At 52.0% G+C, this 12,985-nt stretch overlaps 2 protein-coding genes and 1 non-coding gene across 3 annotated transcripts; 1 reads left to right on the top strand and 2 right to left on the bottom strand.

Annotated features, from left to right (window-relative positions):
• Positions 1–131: 131 nt before the first annotated feature.
• Positions 132–2,822, bottom strand: LOC109939213 (BTB/POZ domain-containing protein At3g50780-like). The gene is made up of 2 exons (XM_020546521.3): positions 2,150–2,822; positions 132–2,012 (listed from the first exon to the last, which is right to left on the bottom strand). The coding sequence occupies exon 2, from the start codon at positions 1,958–1,960 to the stop codon at positions 368–370; it is 1,593 nt and encodes a 530-aa protein (XP_020402110.1). The 5' UTR covers positions 1,961–2,012; positions 2,150–2,822; the 3' UTR covers positions 132–367.
• Positions 2,823–3,844: 1,022 nt separating this feature from the next.
• Positions 3,845–3,918, top strand: TRNAE-UUC (transfer RNA glutamic acid (anticodon UUC)). The gene has a single exon. It is a non-coding gene; the product is annotated as a tRNA-Glu (tRNA).
• Positions 3,919–4,068: 150 nt separating this feature from the next.
• On the bottom strand, positions 4,069–7,630 carry LOC103640534 (BTB/POZ domain-containing protein). The gene is made up of 8 exons (XM_008663488.4): positions 7,154–7,630; positions 6,134–6,216; positions 5,928–6,054; positions 5,706–5,819; positions 5,424–5,622; positions 5,076–5,121; positions 4,700–4,775; positions 4,069–4,582 (listed from the first exon to the last, which is right to left on the bottom strand). The coding sequence occupies exons 2-8, from the start codon at positions 6,200–6,202 to the stop codon at positions 4,263–4,265; spliced, it is 951 nt and encodes a 316-aa protein (XP_008661710.1). The 5' UTR covers positions 6,203–6,216; positions 7,154–7,630; the 3' UTR covers positions 4,069–4,262.
• Between the last annotated feature and the right edge of the window lie 5,355 nt (positions 7,631–12,985).

The following is a 12,985-nucleotide window of genomic DNA, read 5'->3' as shown; positions in this document are numbered from 1 at the left end:
AAATAAGTTAGTATTGAATATTTTATTTCAATATTTGTAATCACAAAATAATATTTTGCCTTTCTATTTTTTCTATAATTCAACTTATTTAATCTAGCGAGGAAACAAACAGGACCTTAGGACCTTAAACATGAGCAAGTAATATCTTTTTCCATTCAAGAATTCATTACTATCCGAGTAGACCCACCTAATGTTAATGCTGCTGAGAACAAAAACACACAGCCAAATTCTTGCCAACTTTCATGTCAGATGGACTAACGAAGACAATACACTCAACATTCAGAAAGGGTTTCTCCCAAACAATCTATGATCAACAGCTAAGCTAGTGCCGCTAGCATTTCAGGCTGAGCTTCTATCTGATCTGATGTCAAAATATCACCCGCGTCAGAATCAGCCTGACGAAAGTCCTCCTCCACCACACCTCGAACGCCCTCTGCAAATTCGGGCAATCGTCGCCGAGCTTCAAGAACCTGCCGAACCACGCCAGCAGCAAGGACCTCTGGTCCTCCAGCGGCAGCGTCAGGATCGTCTGCCCGATGCCGTCCTCCACGAGCCTCCTGTCGAACGCCGCCGGCCGGGATCCGCCGGCGCGCTGCAGCCACGCGTAGTCGTCGATGAGCGGCTGCAGCCAGACCTGGAGGAGCCGCAGGCGGGCGTCCCTAGGCGGGAGCATCTCCCCTCTCCCGACGCCGACGAACAGGCGCGCCGTGACGCGGCTCACAGCGTGGCGGGACGCCGCCGGCGCTCCGGCGTGCGACGCGGCCAGCTCGGCCTGGCCCGACCACAGCGCCACGAAGCCGTCGCAGGCGCGCTGGCTCGCCACCAGCATCTCCACCAGCCACACGAGGTTGTCGGCCTCCAGCGCGATCCGCCGCGCGACGGCGGCGGAGTACGCCGGCTCGGACGAAGCTTCCGCGAGCAGCCGCCGGAGCCGGTCCAGGCAGCCCCGGCACGAGCCGTACAACGTCTCGGAAGAGGAGATGCCCGGTGTTGGTGGTGATCCGTCGGCGCCGCCGCCGACGTGGCCGCGAGTGCTGTCTTTCAGGAGGCTCAAGACCAGGGCTTTCGTCTCGCGCCGGCCCCGCTCGTCGGTGCTCGCCAGCACCATCTCCGTTATGTGCGCGAACGTGTCGGCGGGCGGTCTCAGACAGCCGGAGTCGGAGGAGGCGACCCTCCTCAGCAGCGGGCTGACTCCGGCGCCGTCCGTGCACTGGAGACGGCGGACCGAGGACACGACGCGGCGCTCCTCCTCCTCCCCGGCCCACGGGACGGCCTCCAGGTAGTCGAGGCAGGACCTGACGCAGGCGGGGAAGCCGAGCGCGTCGGCGGCCTTCATGACGCGGAGCACGCGCGGGACGCTCTGCTTGAGCAGCCGGTGCTTGTTGGCCCCGTCGTCGCAGTACATGAGGCCGACCGTCTCCACGTAGATCTCCGCGTCCTCGCAGTCGTGGATCTCCACGCAGGGCTGGCCGTCGGCGGCGAGGCGCCGCGCGAAGAAGGCGCTGCTCTGGGCGAGCACGTCCCTGTGCACGCTCATGCTGACCGCGACGCCCTCCTTCCCGTACAGCACCACCGTCAGGTCGCTGGTCTCCGGCCGCCCGAACCCGACGCAGACCTTGTGCTGTGGTGGCGTGGCCGGCGCCGGAGCCTCGGCGGCCGCTTGGCTGTGGTGGTGGTCGGCCACGGCGGGCGCGGGGTCGTCGACGTCGTCGGTCACGGACGTCGCGGTCTGGACCGAGGGGGCTCTGGACGGAGGGGCCGAGGGGGTTTTAGGCGTCGGCGCCTGCTTGGCGTTGTGGTGGTGGTGGTGGTGCGGGTTCTTGAGCAGGCTCTTGTGCAGCGCGGCGGGGGACGGGCAGCACCAGAAGCCCTCCGGCGTGACGGCGATCGGCACGGTGCGCGGCCTCCCCGGCGCTGGCGATCCCCTCCTCTGCCGCTGCTGCCTCGATCCGTCCATCATCCTCCCCGTGCTGGCCGGAGCCCGGATTCACGTCCGACCCCGCCGGAAGAACCTGCGCGGGCGAGTGAGTGAACGGGTTGCAGGATCAGAGACACTCAAGAAGGAATTGAACAACCGCAACGTCGAAAGGTGGCAGGTCCATGATTGCATTGCATCGGAAAGAAGAAGAGTTCAGTCGAGCGAGAACACCTGCAAGACTCCTGCAATTGCTCACTTCTCGACAGCGACTTGCCGCTCAACGACCCAGACTGGCCGCGAAACGGACTCGCCGGCTCACCGCCCGAGCTGCTGGTCTACCAGTACCAGGCTACTAGAGTACTGTACTCTACTTTACCAAGAATTAGGATAGGAGTACATTCCGGTAGGTGAAGCTGTTTACTCCTTTGTATGCTTCAAAGGCGAGAGGCAGTGGTCAGTGGAGTGTAAAGTGGCGCAGAAGCGAGCTGCCATGCCATGCCCCAATTGCCCATGGCAGAGGAAGAAGTAGCAGGCTATCGTTGCCCCGAATCCAATGCCTGTTGTCCTTGCTGTTTGGGTGAAGAACCCAGAACCAGAGGCGAGCACGCGTGGGTCTTTGTGTGCGCACACTGTTCCAGGACGTTTACCAAGACGTACGTTGTGACTCGTGGACGAAAACGAATCGTCCTGCTCACCGAGTCACCATGGGGCATGCCGCCTGAAACTGAAAGCATGGGAGGTTGGGGAGAGCGGACGGAGACCGATCACCGACGCCATGGAAGAAGAAACATCTTTCTTGGGGCGTGTATACCGCGTACTCCTACATACAGCCAGAAACCTCAGAGGCCAAGAAAGAGCGCCCGTCGCTCAGCGTTCAGTGTGGAAATGGAAAAAAGATGTGGGAGCGTCAGCCTTCGCATGGAAAGCAGGTGGATAGAGGGAGGGAGCATGCGTGGGGCCACTGTCAGTACTCAGTAGTATAGTTAATCATCAGTCATCACATGAGGTTGCCGTTGGCCGTTGCAGTGCAGGCGGGGCAAGGGGCCATGGAGGTCCTGCGACTCAGCGAGGCCACCACAGCAGACAGCAAGGAGCACGGATGAACTACTACCACTACCAGCTACCACCAACCGCTGTGCTAGCTGTGCCGCCTGTGGCCCTGTGCAAGTGTGCATGGAGGAGGATCGTATCATTGAATCTGAGGAAATCTTGAACCGTGTCGAGCTAGCTCTCGCGTTGCCCTAGCCTGTCTGTCTGTCTGGCTTCCTTCCCAGTCGTTCGCCCCGGTGCAGGAGACCTCTCCTCTCCTCTTCGGCAGCGGCCACGCCCAGCTTGGGCTTCTCAACAGACCCAGACCATGCATGCGTGCTGTTTTGCCTTCTCTCTCGCTTTTCATTAGATAGAATAACAAGAACGAAAAAGCCAGTGAGGTTGTTCCTACCTCTCTCTCTCTCTCTCTCTCTCTCTCTCTCTCTCTCTCTCTCTCTCTCTCTCTCTCTCTCTCTCTCTCTCTCTCGCTTTTCATTAGATAGAATAACAAGAACGAAAAAGCCAGGGAGGCTGTTCCTTCCTCTCTCTCTCCTTTTTTTCCCTGAAAAGAAGCAGAAAAATAAATGAAAATTAAGGAAAGGGCGCATCGTGGTTCATGCCGTGCCTAGCTTCAACCATGGCACGGTAGTTTCAGCGCAGAGAAGGAGGTGAACCAGTGCACCTACCCACTTGCAAATTGCTTCTCTTTTTTTTTCTGGCTGATCTTCTTCTTCGGAGGAGCTCTACCAAACAAGACCCCACCACCTCTCGCAAAGTTGAGCTCTGGTGCGGACTCTGGCCGTTTCTAACAAAATACGGCATTGCATTTTCTATGCAGATGGGTCGTCTGGTTGAGATGAAACACAATTAGAATGAGTTAGGCATTTCATCAACGATTCCATTGTCGTCTAGTCCGGTTAGGATATCTGGCTTTCACCCAGACGACCCGGGTTCAAATCCCGGCAATGGAAATTTTTATCTTATTTCCCTATTTTTTGCGTTTTTTCATCACTGTCCATCTAATTTTTTTACTCTGGCACACTACCGTTTCAATGTACAGTTACTGCAGCCAGCGTTTTTTCTCGTCACTGTTCATGTACATTTTTACTCAAGGTCACCTCTTTTTTCTCTCCCCCGCATAGGCTGGCGAACTGGATTATTTCAATGTACAGTTACTGCAGCCAGTGTAGATGAACAGAAGGTCTGGCAACTAAAAAGGAGAGCCTAGTAAAGACGAGCGAGGATTACATCTCTCGGTGTTCTGATTACACGGTTATACGGCGGTAGTAAGAGTTTACAGACTTGTATATGTTCTTCACTCTAGCAGCAGTTCTAACTCGGCAAAGCCATCGTCGTCGTCGTCGAGGTCCTCGTGATCCTGTACTCCCGATTCATCATTGTCGACCGCCATGAGCTGATCGCCACAGGATCCATCCTTGTGACATTGAGCTCCTGATTCATCGTTGTCGACCGCCATGAGCTGGTCACCAGGGGATGAGGATAATCCAGTTCTCTCGTAGAACCCCTCCTTCTGGACATCCCATTCTTTGACGACTTCATCTATCTTGTCGCCCAACAGCCTCTCACTCTGAAGGAGGTGCTTAGCATCTTCAACTTCGACAGTTTGGCTTGCCTCTGTCCAGGTGATAGGGGCAAACAGATAGCAGTTGGATTAGGAATGGCGTTGTGTCCGGAGTCTTACGTAAAGGAGAAGGAAAATGCACATATCCCACAATGGCAATGGACAGGCACCTGCAAGGGCCAGTTCCTTTGCTTCTGCATACTCCTTTGACAATTTTTTGATGGTATCAAGCTCGAACTCAGCACCCTACAGGAAGATGAATAAATCAGTAACAGAAGCATACCCTGCGTAATGTTTGTAGTATATATAAAAAACAAAGGATTGGCAGGCTGCCTTTTTTATGATATATTTCCAACCCAAGACAGCATGATAATTCTTTAATAAGATCTTGTGAAAATAAGTCGCAAGCACAGGTCCACTTTACACAGCTTGTACTAAAACATAAACTATAAGGATCACGTTCTCGGATGTGTGCCAACCACGGCACCGTGTCCCCGCCATGCCAGCATGATAGTAGTAGAACTATAATAAAAGCATTGAACTTACCAAGTCCATGTGCATATATCTTTCTGCTTGGCTATTTGCAAATAACCTGCAAACATAGAGGTTACATGGAAAATATCAGCAGGCAACAGATTTAACCTTGTTTTTTTTTGTTGACCAAATTATAGCCTTGTTTTCAAAGCAAGAAACATGAGTAATAAACTGCACTTTGGAACAACATGCAAGGCTGTAGCAAGGCAAAGGAACTTAGTGAATATTAAAGAAAACACTCACATGAACATCATATTAAAGTAAACAGTAATGCTATATCTTATTTAGACATATATTGGTGCAATTTACTCAAAACAAAATACTAATGCTGAAGATCCCAGTAGCAAAAGTCAGACATACTTGTCACATGCAAATTTTACTTGCTTGTTCTGCAATGCGGTCAATTCCTCGACCTGCTTGTCCCCGTTGTCGTTGATCAAATTCATGTAGCCAAACAAAAACATGTCTTTATCCAGCATCCTTTTGACAAGTGCAGGCACGAGCTGCAGTCCATTTTGCTTCGCCATAACAACGATATCCTTCAGTTGCCTGCACTCCTCTGTTTCCAAAAGGAGAAAATATTTAATGTGTTAAAGAACAGTTCCAGCATGCACCAGATATTGGCTCAAATATGTGCCTTACCAAGAGACAAGTAAATCTTGAACTGCGGCTTGTATGGCTGGCACTCATACAGACAGTAAAGGCAGTATAGCCCAGCCAATCTTTGGTGCAGTGAACTTTGAGAAGTCAAATGACCTGGACACAAAATTAAGTGGAAAATAGTTCAGCTGTGACCACAAAAAGGATTATCGGTAAGTGTGGATTCAGTTCAGGAATATGCTCTTTCAGGAAGCCAGCACCTACCAATACAATGCAGAAAGAGGGACTGCATGAATAAACCTGAGTTTGTCTTAGGTCTGCCTTCATAGATATAAGAAAATTTCTTGCCCATCCATACTCGTTTGAATTCGAAGAGTGATGTACAGTTCTCCTACCAATCAGGAACACAGAGATGTTATCATTCATCTAAAGTTAATATGTGCACGCATGGAGAGAATTTGAAAAACTACCTTGGAATAATCAGCTATCAGCTCATCAATATCCAGCTTGAACAGATCAATATCTATATTTAAAGGCATGGCCAAGCCTCAAACTGTATAAGAAAACTAAAGTTCAGTCGATTGGAGATAAAAACAAGAAATCACCAACAACCAGCAGCGTGCAATGGAGATGTAAATAAATAAAGCAATTTTAACAACCACCAACCTAAGAGCGCCATGGTGACAACACTACGCAAAATCCTTGTGTTGACTAACTTAACATGGCAATAGTTGTTCAGTATCTGAACAAATGATGGACAGGGATCAGGGACCAATTGCTGGAGAATCACAAGGGAAGGACAGGAGGGGGCGCTGAACGCTGACAGAACTTATGCTATGAGCCTGTGGTGGCTTCCTGATGGATACCAAGGGATTAGCAGCACCCTACAGTAGAACACCCCACCCACAAGTTGTGTATCTAGGTGATGAACAGATACTCCCTAAGTGATGGACCCAGAAACGAGGCAAGGCTGCAAGGGGGCTGATAATTGAAGCCTAGAAATTTTACTGGTGATGCACTATAACCTATAATAGATATAACCAAGAACACTAACAGTGATATCAATTCAAAATGCTTAAAGAATATATAGAACGTTGTGGATAGGAAAATAACAAGAACATCTTATGACTAAAAGATCACATATTCACATGCCTTCATAATTTCACATAAGTTTGGTGACCATATATAATTCTACATTATTTTAAAAAAAACATAGTTCCACACAAAAGTGGTTTTAAGTGATAATGCACGAGGTGAAACGCAATCAGGTTTGTGACTGGGAGAAAATATCTGGGATTGCAGACATAGTTTTGTATGTCTAGCCCAATGCCTCAAACGTGAACATTAGTTCTGTCGCATTCGTCGAGTCCAAATAAAAACTAGACATTGGCACTTTGGCATTTTTTGAAGAGAATTTCAGAATGCGAATATACAGTGGATGGAAACTAGAAATCAATAAATAGTCCATTACTCACAAACCAGTCACTCACCGTGGTCGACGACGACCCTTGATCTGGTCCGTGCTATACAGCAAGCCCAAGTCAGTAGGGTGCGGGGGCGCGGGTGGCCGGCTGGGGCGACCCGCAGGTAACAGGGAGGGACACGCGCGGATCCACCGGTGAACTCGCTTCCTAGCCCGGGGGCCGGGGCCAAAGTCGCCGGTCGACGGGGAGGCGGGGCGCGGAGCAGACCAGAGCTTGGAGGAGCACCACACCAGTGCGCCGCTAGTCCGCCACGGAAGAGGAGAACAGAGGGTGGCTTGGTGTGGGCGCAAAGCCGAGGGGGCGCGGTTGCCGGACGTGGTCGAGATTTGGCTGCCGCTCCGCTCCAGAGTCGGAACTCAGAAGTGAGGCGGGCAAGAAAGGAGAATCGGCTTTCTATTTGGGCCTTTACGGGCCGTTTTTCAAAATCTGGCACTGGCAATATTTGAGGAAATCTTCCGGCCTAATAATTACAGTATACTATTAATTAAGCACTTTCTCTCTCTCTTTTCATCCTCCACGAGAGTAGCCATCCTCCACGAGAGTAGCCATTGCAGAGTTAGGTTGTCAGAGCACCTCCAACAGAAGGTGTAAAAGAACCCCAAAAGCATTTATCAGGCTAGGGGGCATTTTTATGCCCTCCAACATCATGTTTATCTTCTTCCCAAAAGCTTCACATCCCGAATCCGTGGCTCTCCCTCCAGCATATTTTCGTGAGCCAAATCCTTCCCCAATCGCTCTAGCGCGTGCTATTTCTGGCCCCCGCGCGCAGCTTTGTTGTTTCCAATAGCGGGAAGCGTCAGTGGTGGCGGGATATGCTCCAGCGGTGGAGGCGATGGGATACAGATGAGCGGAGGAGGCAGAGACGGAGGCGGCATCGACTTCCGACAGCGCGAGATGCTCTCTGCTCGCAGCACTACTCTGAATCGGCCAACACAATACATCGGTAGCTAGGTCCCCCATAGGCAGATGGCCGATAATGGAGAAATCGATCCAACTGCATCCTCCTTTGGAGACAGTGACGACCTCCCTACTTCGTTCGTCAATCCATCAAGTGGTATGCAATAGCACTGTATTTGTTCGCTAAAGATAAAAGTCTCGTATCTGACGAAAGTCTTGTGAGAATTCCTGACCAGTTCGTCAGCTCCATCTGTGTGACTAAATTGTCTTCAAAACATCTTGCTCATTGCATCCAAGACAATGATAAAGAAACCTGGCTAATCATTGGTTGATGAGCTGAACGGATTCTCTAAACGTTGTATTTTGGGCTAAACAAAAGAAATTTAAATTATGTTTCGTAGGAATAATATATTAAATCACATTTAACAAATTGATTTAGCAAAGTATCTAGAACTTCTCCCCCGGCCCTACTCCCCAACCTAGAGTAGCTAAGTGCGGAAGTAAAATCAACCCTTGTTCATACATGGGCTTTTCTGGTACGAAATGGGCCACTTTAAATAGGTTCATTGCTCCGGCCCAGAATACGATTAATCCGGCATGGGCTACATGAGCTCCAAGTAGTTTACCGACAAACAAAGGACTGTCCATATGATTCGTTGATCAACATTCATGTAATTGAAGAGAAACCGAGATGATTAAGCAGGGAATAAAGCAAGAAACTGGCAGCATAAATATTTGCTTAAAAAGAACTATATATTGACTTTGTTGGATCTCACTTTCTTTTCTTTGAAAAAAGGCAAGTCTAAATATATACACAAAACACATGTAGTCTTGTATAATTTTCAAGACATAACTTCTATCAATCATAGTATTGTATTTTCAGTGATCAGTCACCAATCTATATATTCTGGACAAGTACCACTTTGCTTCGCAGATAGTCAGTTGTGGTACAAGTGACATGCATACTCTTACAACAACAAGTATGTTCATCTAGAGTGATTGCAAATGACATTTATAGGCTTCAACAATTGGGGATGATATGAAAGTGTTCTTGCTGAGAGTCTGTTTTGTTTAGTGAAAGGAACTTTTGATCAGCTTGGGGTCAATATTTGTTTTTCTTTAATGCAATGAATTAAATTTCAGTTTGTCGTCAATTTGGGTTTTGTTGAGCGAAATGAACTGAATTTCAGTGTTTGTTTTCTAGTGTGCTAGACTGTTTGTTGTTCTTAAATAAAAATTATCGCCAAGTTTATCTCAGGCTGATAAGTGGCACTAGTACTAGACTGCTTTCTATATTTATTAATGAGGATTGCCAATAAGAATAAAACTTCGCTGTCCATGAATTGGTGGCTTGTTGTTCGAAATGAATGTAATGTAATGGATTGTGTCTTTCTTCAGCTGCAATTTTATTTGTAAATGGATTGGGTGTGACGCATGTACAGATTCATTTGTACAGGTCTGACTGTGCAGCAGCTTCTTTCTTCAGCTGGAACTTGTAACACGGATTTTTCTTCAGCTCCTCGCCGGCTGCTCCATGTGGCGGCACTGCTGAATAGCGCGAAACCTTGGTATTGGGTCCAATTACGTGAATCTGTGGCCCAAGTTGGCGATTTAAATATTTGAGGGATCGGTATTTAACATTCTGATGTGCGTTCATATTTTTTTTAGCATCATTTGTTTTTCAACAACCCTCAATACCAAGTTTTGGGGAACATTTTTTTATGATCTCTTAGAGTTGATCTTACAGATTTTCTTTAATTCTTCCAGACGAAGGGTCTTGACGCACTATTTTTCTCCCTCATCAGTCTTCTTGTCGGCGTTTCGACCCCGGGGGGTCTCTGGACCGACGAGTAAATTTGTCGCTGCGCGTCCCAGCCCAGATGGGTTGGCGCGAGATGGAACACAAGGGGGAAAATGCGGCTCGTGTTATCCCGCGCCAGGGGGTGTGCTCGTAGTAGGGGTTACAAGCGTTCGCGAGAGAGAGAGTGAGCCTGTTCGTCAGCTCGTTCCCCCGCGCGACCCTCCCGCATGAAGGCCCTGGACCTTCCTTTTATAGATACAAGGAGAGGGTCCAGGTGTACAATGGGGGGTGTAGTTAGGCGCTAACGTGTCTGGCAGAGAGGTGCCTGAGCCCTGTGTACATGCCAACGTGGCTGCTGGAGAGGTGCTAGAGCCCTGTATACGCAGTAACGTGGCCGTCGGAGAAGTGCCGGAGCCCTGTAGAAGCACAGTTGTCGGTGCTGCTGGGATCTTGCTGACGTCTCCTTGCTTCCGTAGGGGGGCTGAGAACCACCGTCGTCATGGACGCACGCGGGGAGCCATCATTACTTGTTACCGGGGCGAGCCAGATGGGACGCCGGTCTTGTTCCCCGTAGCCTGAGCTAGCTAGGGGTAGGGTAATGATGTATCCCCCATGGCACGGTCGGTCCGAGCCCAAGGTCGGGCGAGGCGGAGACTTCTCCTGAGGTCGAGGTCGGGGTCGGGCGAGGACGCGATTCCTCCTGAGGCCGAGGTTTAGGCCGAGCCCTGGGGTCGGGCAAGGCGGAGACCACCTTCTGAGGCCGAGCCCTGGGGTCGGGCGAGGCGGAGACCTACTCCCGAGGCCGAGGCCTAAGGTCGGGCGAGGCGGAGCTTCCTGTTGCGCCTGAGGCTGAACTTGCTGTTGTCAGCCTTGCCCGGGTGACTGGCACAGCAGTCGGAGCGGGGTGAGCGGCGCTGTTTTCCTGTCAGGTCGGTCAGCGAAAGGGCGAAGTGACTGCGGTCACTTCGACCTTGCCGACTGAGGCGCGCATGTCAGGATAAGGTGTCAGGCGATCCTCACATTGAATGCGCCTGCGATACGGTCGGTTGGAGAGGTGATTTGGCCAAGGTTGCTTCTCGACGAAGCCTGCCCGAGTTGGGCCTCGGGCGTGCCGAGGGTGCGCCCACTGCCTGAGGAGGCCCTCGGGCGAGACGTAACTTCGTCCGGGACTACAGTTCTCGCCCGAGGCTGGGCTTGGGCGAGGCGAGATTGCGCCCCTTGGGTAGACAAAGCCTTGACCTGAATCGTGCCCATCTGCAGCTTGTGCTGATGGTGGTTACCAGCCGTGTTTAGGAGTGTTGGGGGTACCCCTAATTACGGTACCCGACATTAGCTCCCGAGCCTCGAAGGGAGTGTTGGTACTCGCTTGGAGGCTTTGCCGCACTTTTTTTTTTGCGAGGGGACCGACCTTTCTCGGTTATACTTTGTTCCGGTGGGTGCGCACGATCGCACCCGCCAGGTGTAGCCCCGAGGCCTTGGAGGAGTGGTTTGACTCCTCTGAGGTCTTAATGCCTTTCGTGATGCCCTGGCTGGTCTGGTTGTTCCCTCATGCGGCCTGGCCGTAGCCCGGGTGCATGGTCAGGTTTCGAGTTTTTAGGCTGGTTTGTTGACGCTGTCAACGGTTTGGCCGTAGTCGGGTTTGCGAGAGCAGCCCCCGAGCCTCTGCACGGAGCGAGAGGACGATCAAGGACTGTCTTGACTTTTATTATACGCCCCTTCATCGCCTTTCTGCAAGGAGGAAGGGGGGAAAGCGCCATGTTGCCCTCGGAGGGCGCCGAACATGGTGTCTCTAGTGAGTTGCTAACGGGTGATCCAAGTGGACGCCCGTGCCCCGTTCGATAAGGGTCGGCTAGTGGCCTAGAGGCGCGCTCCAAAAGTACCTGCAGGTGATTTGCCAGACCCGGACCCGTTCGATAGGGTCCGAGGGCTCGATGCCTCCCTCTGGTGGGATTCCGTTACAAAATCGCTCCTGCTGGTCTCAGAAATGTCCTAGGGTACCTCGGGAGCGTAGCCCGAGCCTCGGCCATGTAACGGACGTACCCAGAGTCATCCCTCGCTCTGCGTGCTCTGGGGCGACTGTCGAACCCTTCCGAGGTGCCAACCTTCGAACCCCTGATCAGTAGTGGGCGCGGAGCCCGAGTGCTCTAGGGCGGCTGTCGAACCCTTTCGAGGGGCTAGCCTTCGAACCTCTGATCAGTAATGAGCTTGAAGCCCGAGTGCTCTGGGGCGGCTGTCGAACCCTTCCGAGGGGCCAGCCTTCGAACCCCTGATCAGTAGGAGGGCTCGGGGCCCGCTTCCTTCGTGGAGAAGGATCCCTTTCGAAATATCCTATTTCCCGGTCCCTGTAGCAAGAGAGAGAAAGGGGAAGAGGAAAAGGATATGAATTAAAACGGTGTGGCACACCTTTTTTGACGCGGTCATCATGGCGGAGGTGAAACGACGCCCGCTTCGCCTGCCAAAGGTGTCGCTTGCCCTGCCGAGGAGTTAATGCGACGGGACGGGCGGTTCGCTGGGCGGCCGTTGCGCGTGCTCGAGTTGTTCGAGGAACGGAACACGGGCGTGTCGTCTTCACGCCGTGGGAGAGGGCTCCCCTGCCGCTCCAGGAGGGGACGCGAGCCTGCAGGCGATTTGACCGCTGCTTCCGCTCGTCTGCTGCCGCCATTACTATCGGTCCACTTTTGGCCATATCAACCGTCGCGCCTCCTCCCACGGCTGACTGGCCCATGATCGTTGTGCTCGATTGGCACTGTTGGACATGCGCAGGGTTGCCTCGAGTCGCGACACCGGTTCCGCAGTCGAGAAGGCGCGGCATTGGCGCAAGTGGCGGTGCGGTTTCTTGCACGTAGTAACCGGTGCGCCGGTTACATGACGTGTGGACCTGGGCCTCCATGCCGGATGCAACGAAGCCGAAGGGGTGCGTCACTGCGGTGCGGTTGCACGCCACCTGCATGGCAGTCTGCCCTTTCGACCGCTGGTTTCGGCGAGGATGGAGGAGTGCTTGTAACCGCGGGGCGGTTACACGCTCCGCGTGCGGCGGTTTGGCTTCTTCTATTTCGGGTCAGCTTGCATGACGTGTGGGACCTAGCCCCCGTGTCGTAGGGGGAGGACCCCGGAGCACGTCGATGAAGACTTTGCCCGTG

The sequence above is a fragment of the Zea mays genome, chromosome 1 (genome assembly GCF_902167145.1).
Source record: "Zea mays cultivar B73 chromosome 1, Zm-B73-REFERENCE-NAM-5.0, whole genome shotgun sequence".
Classification (NCBI taxonomy): domain Eukaryota; kingdom Viridiplantae; phylum Streptophyta; class Magnoliopsida; order Poales; family Poaceae; genus Zea; species Zea mays.
The sequence above is the reverse complement of the archived record's forward strand: the minus strand, read 5'-3'. Positions and strand labels throughout refer to the sequence as shown.

What these genes read in the sequence shown, in the direction of transcription:
- LOC109939213 (XM_020546521.3), bottom strand. Translation starts at nt 1,960, where the DNA reads ATGATGGACGGATCGAGGCAGCAGCGGCAGAGGAGGGGATCGCCAGCG.
- LOC103640534 (XM_008663488.4), bottom strand. Translation starts at nt 6,202, where the DNA reads ATGCCTTTAAATATAGATATTGATCTGTTCAAGCTGGATATTGATGAG. An exon ending in CAAGATTTACTTGTCTCTTG is followed by an intron (nt 5,623 to 5,705) that starts GTAAGGCACATA and finishes TTTTGGAAACAG; the next exon opens with AGGAGTGCAGGCAACTGAAG. An exon ending in AAAGGAACTGGCCCTTGCAG is followed by an intron (nt 4,583 to 4,699) that starts GTGCCTGTCCAT and finishes TCACCTGGACAG; the next exon opens with AGGCAAGCCAAACTGTCGAA.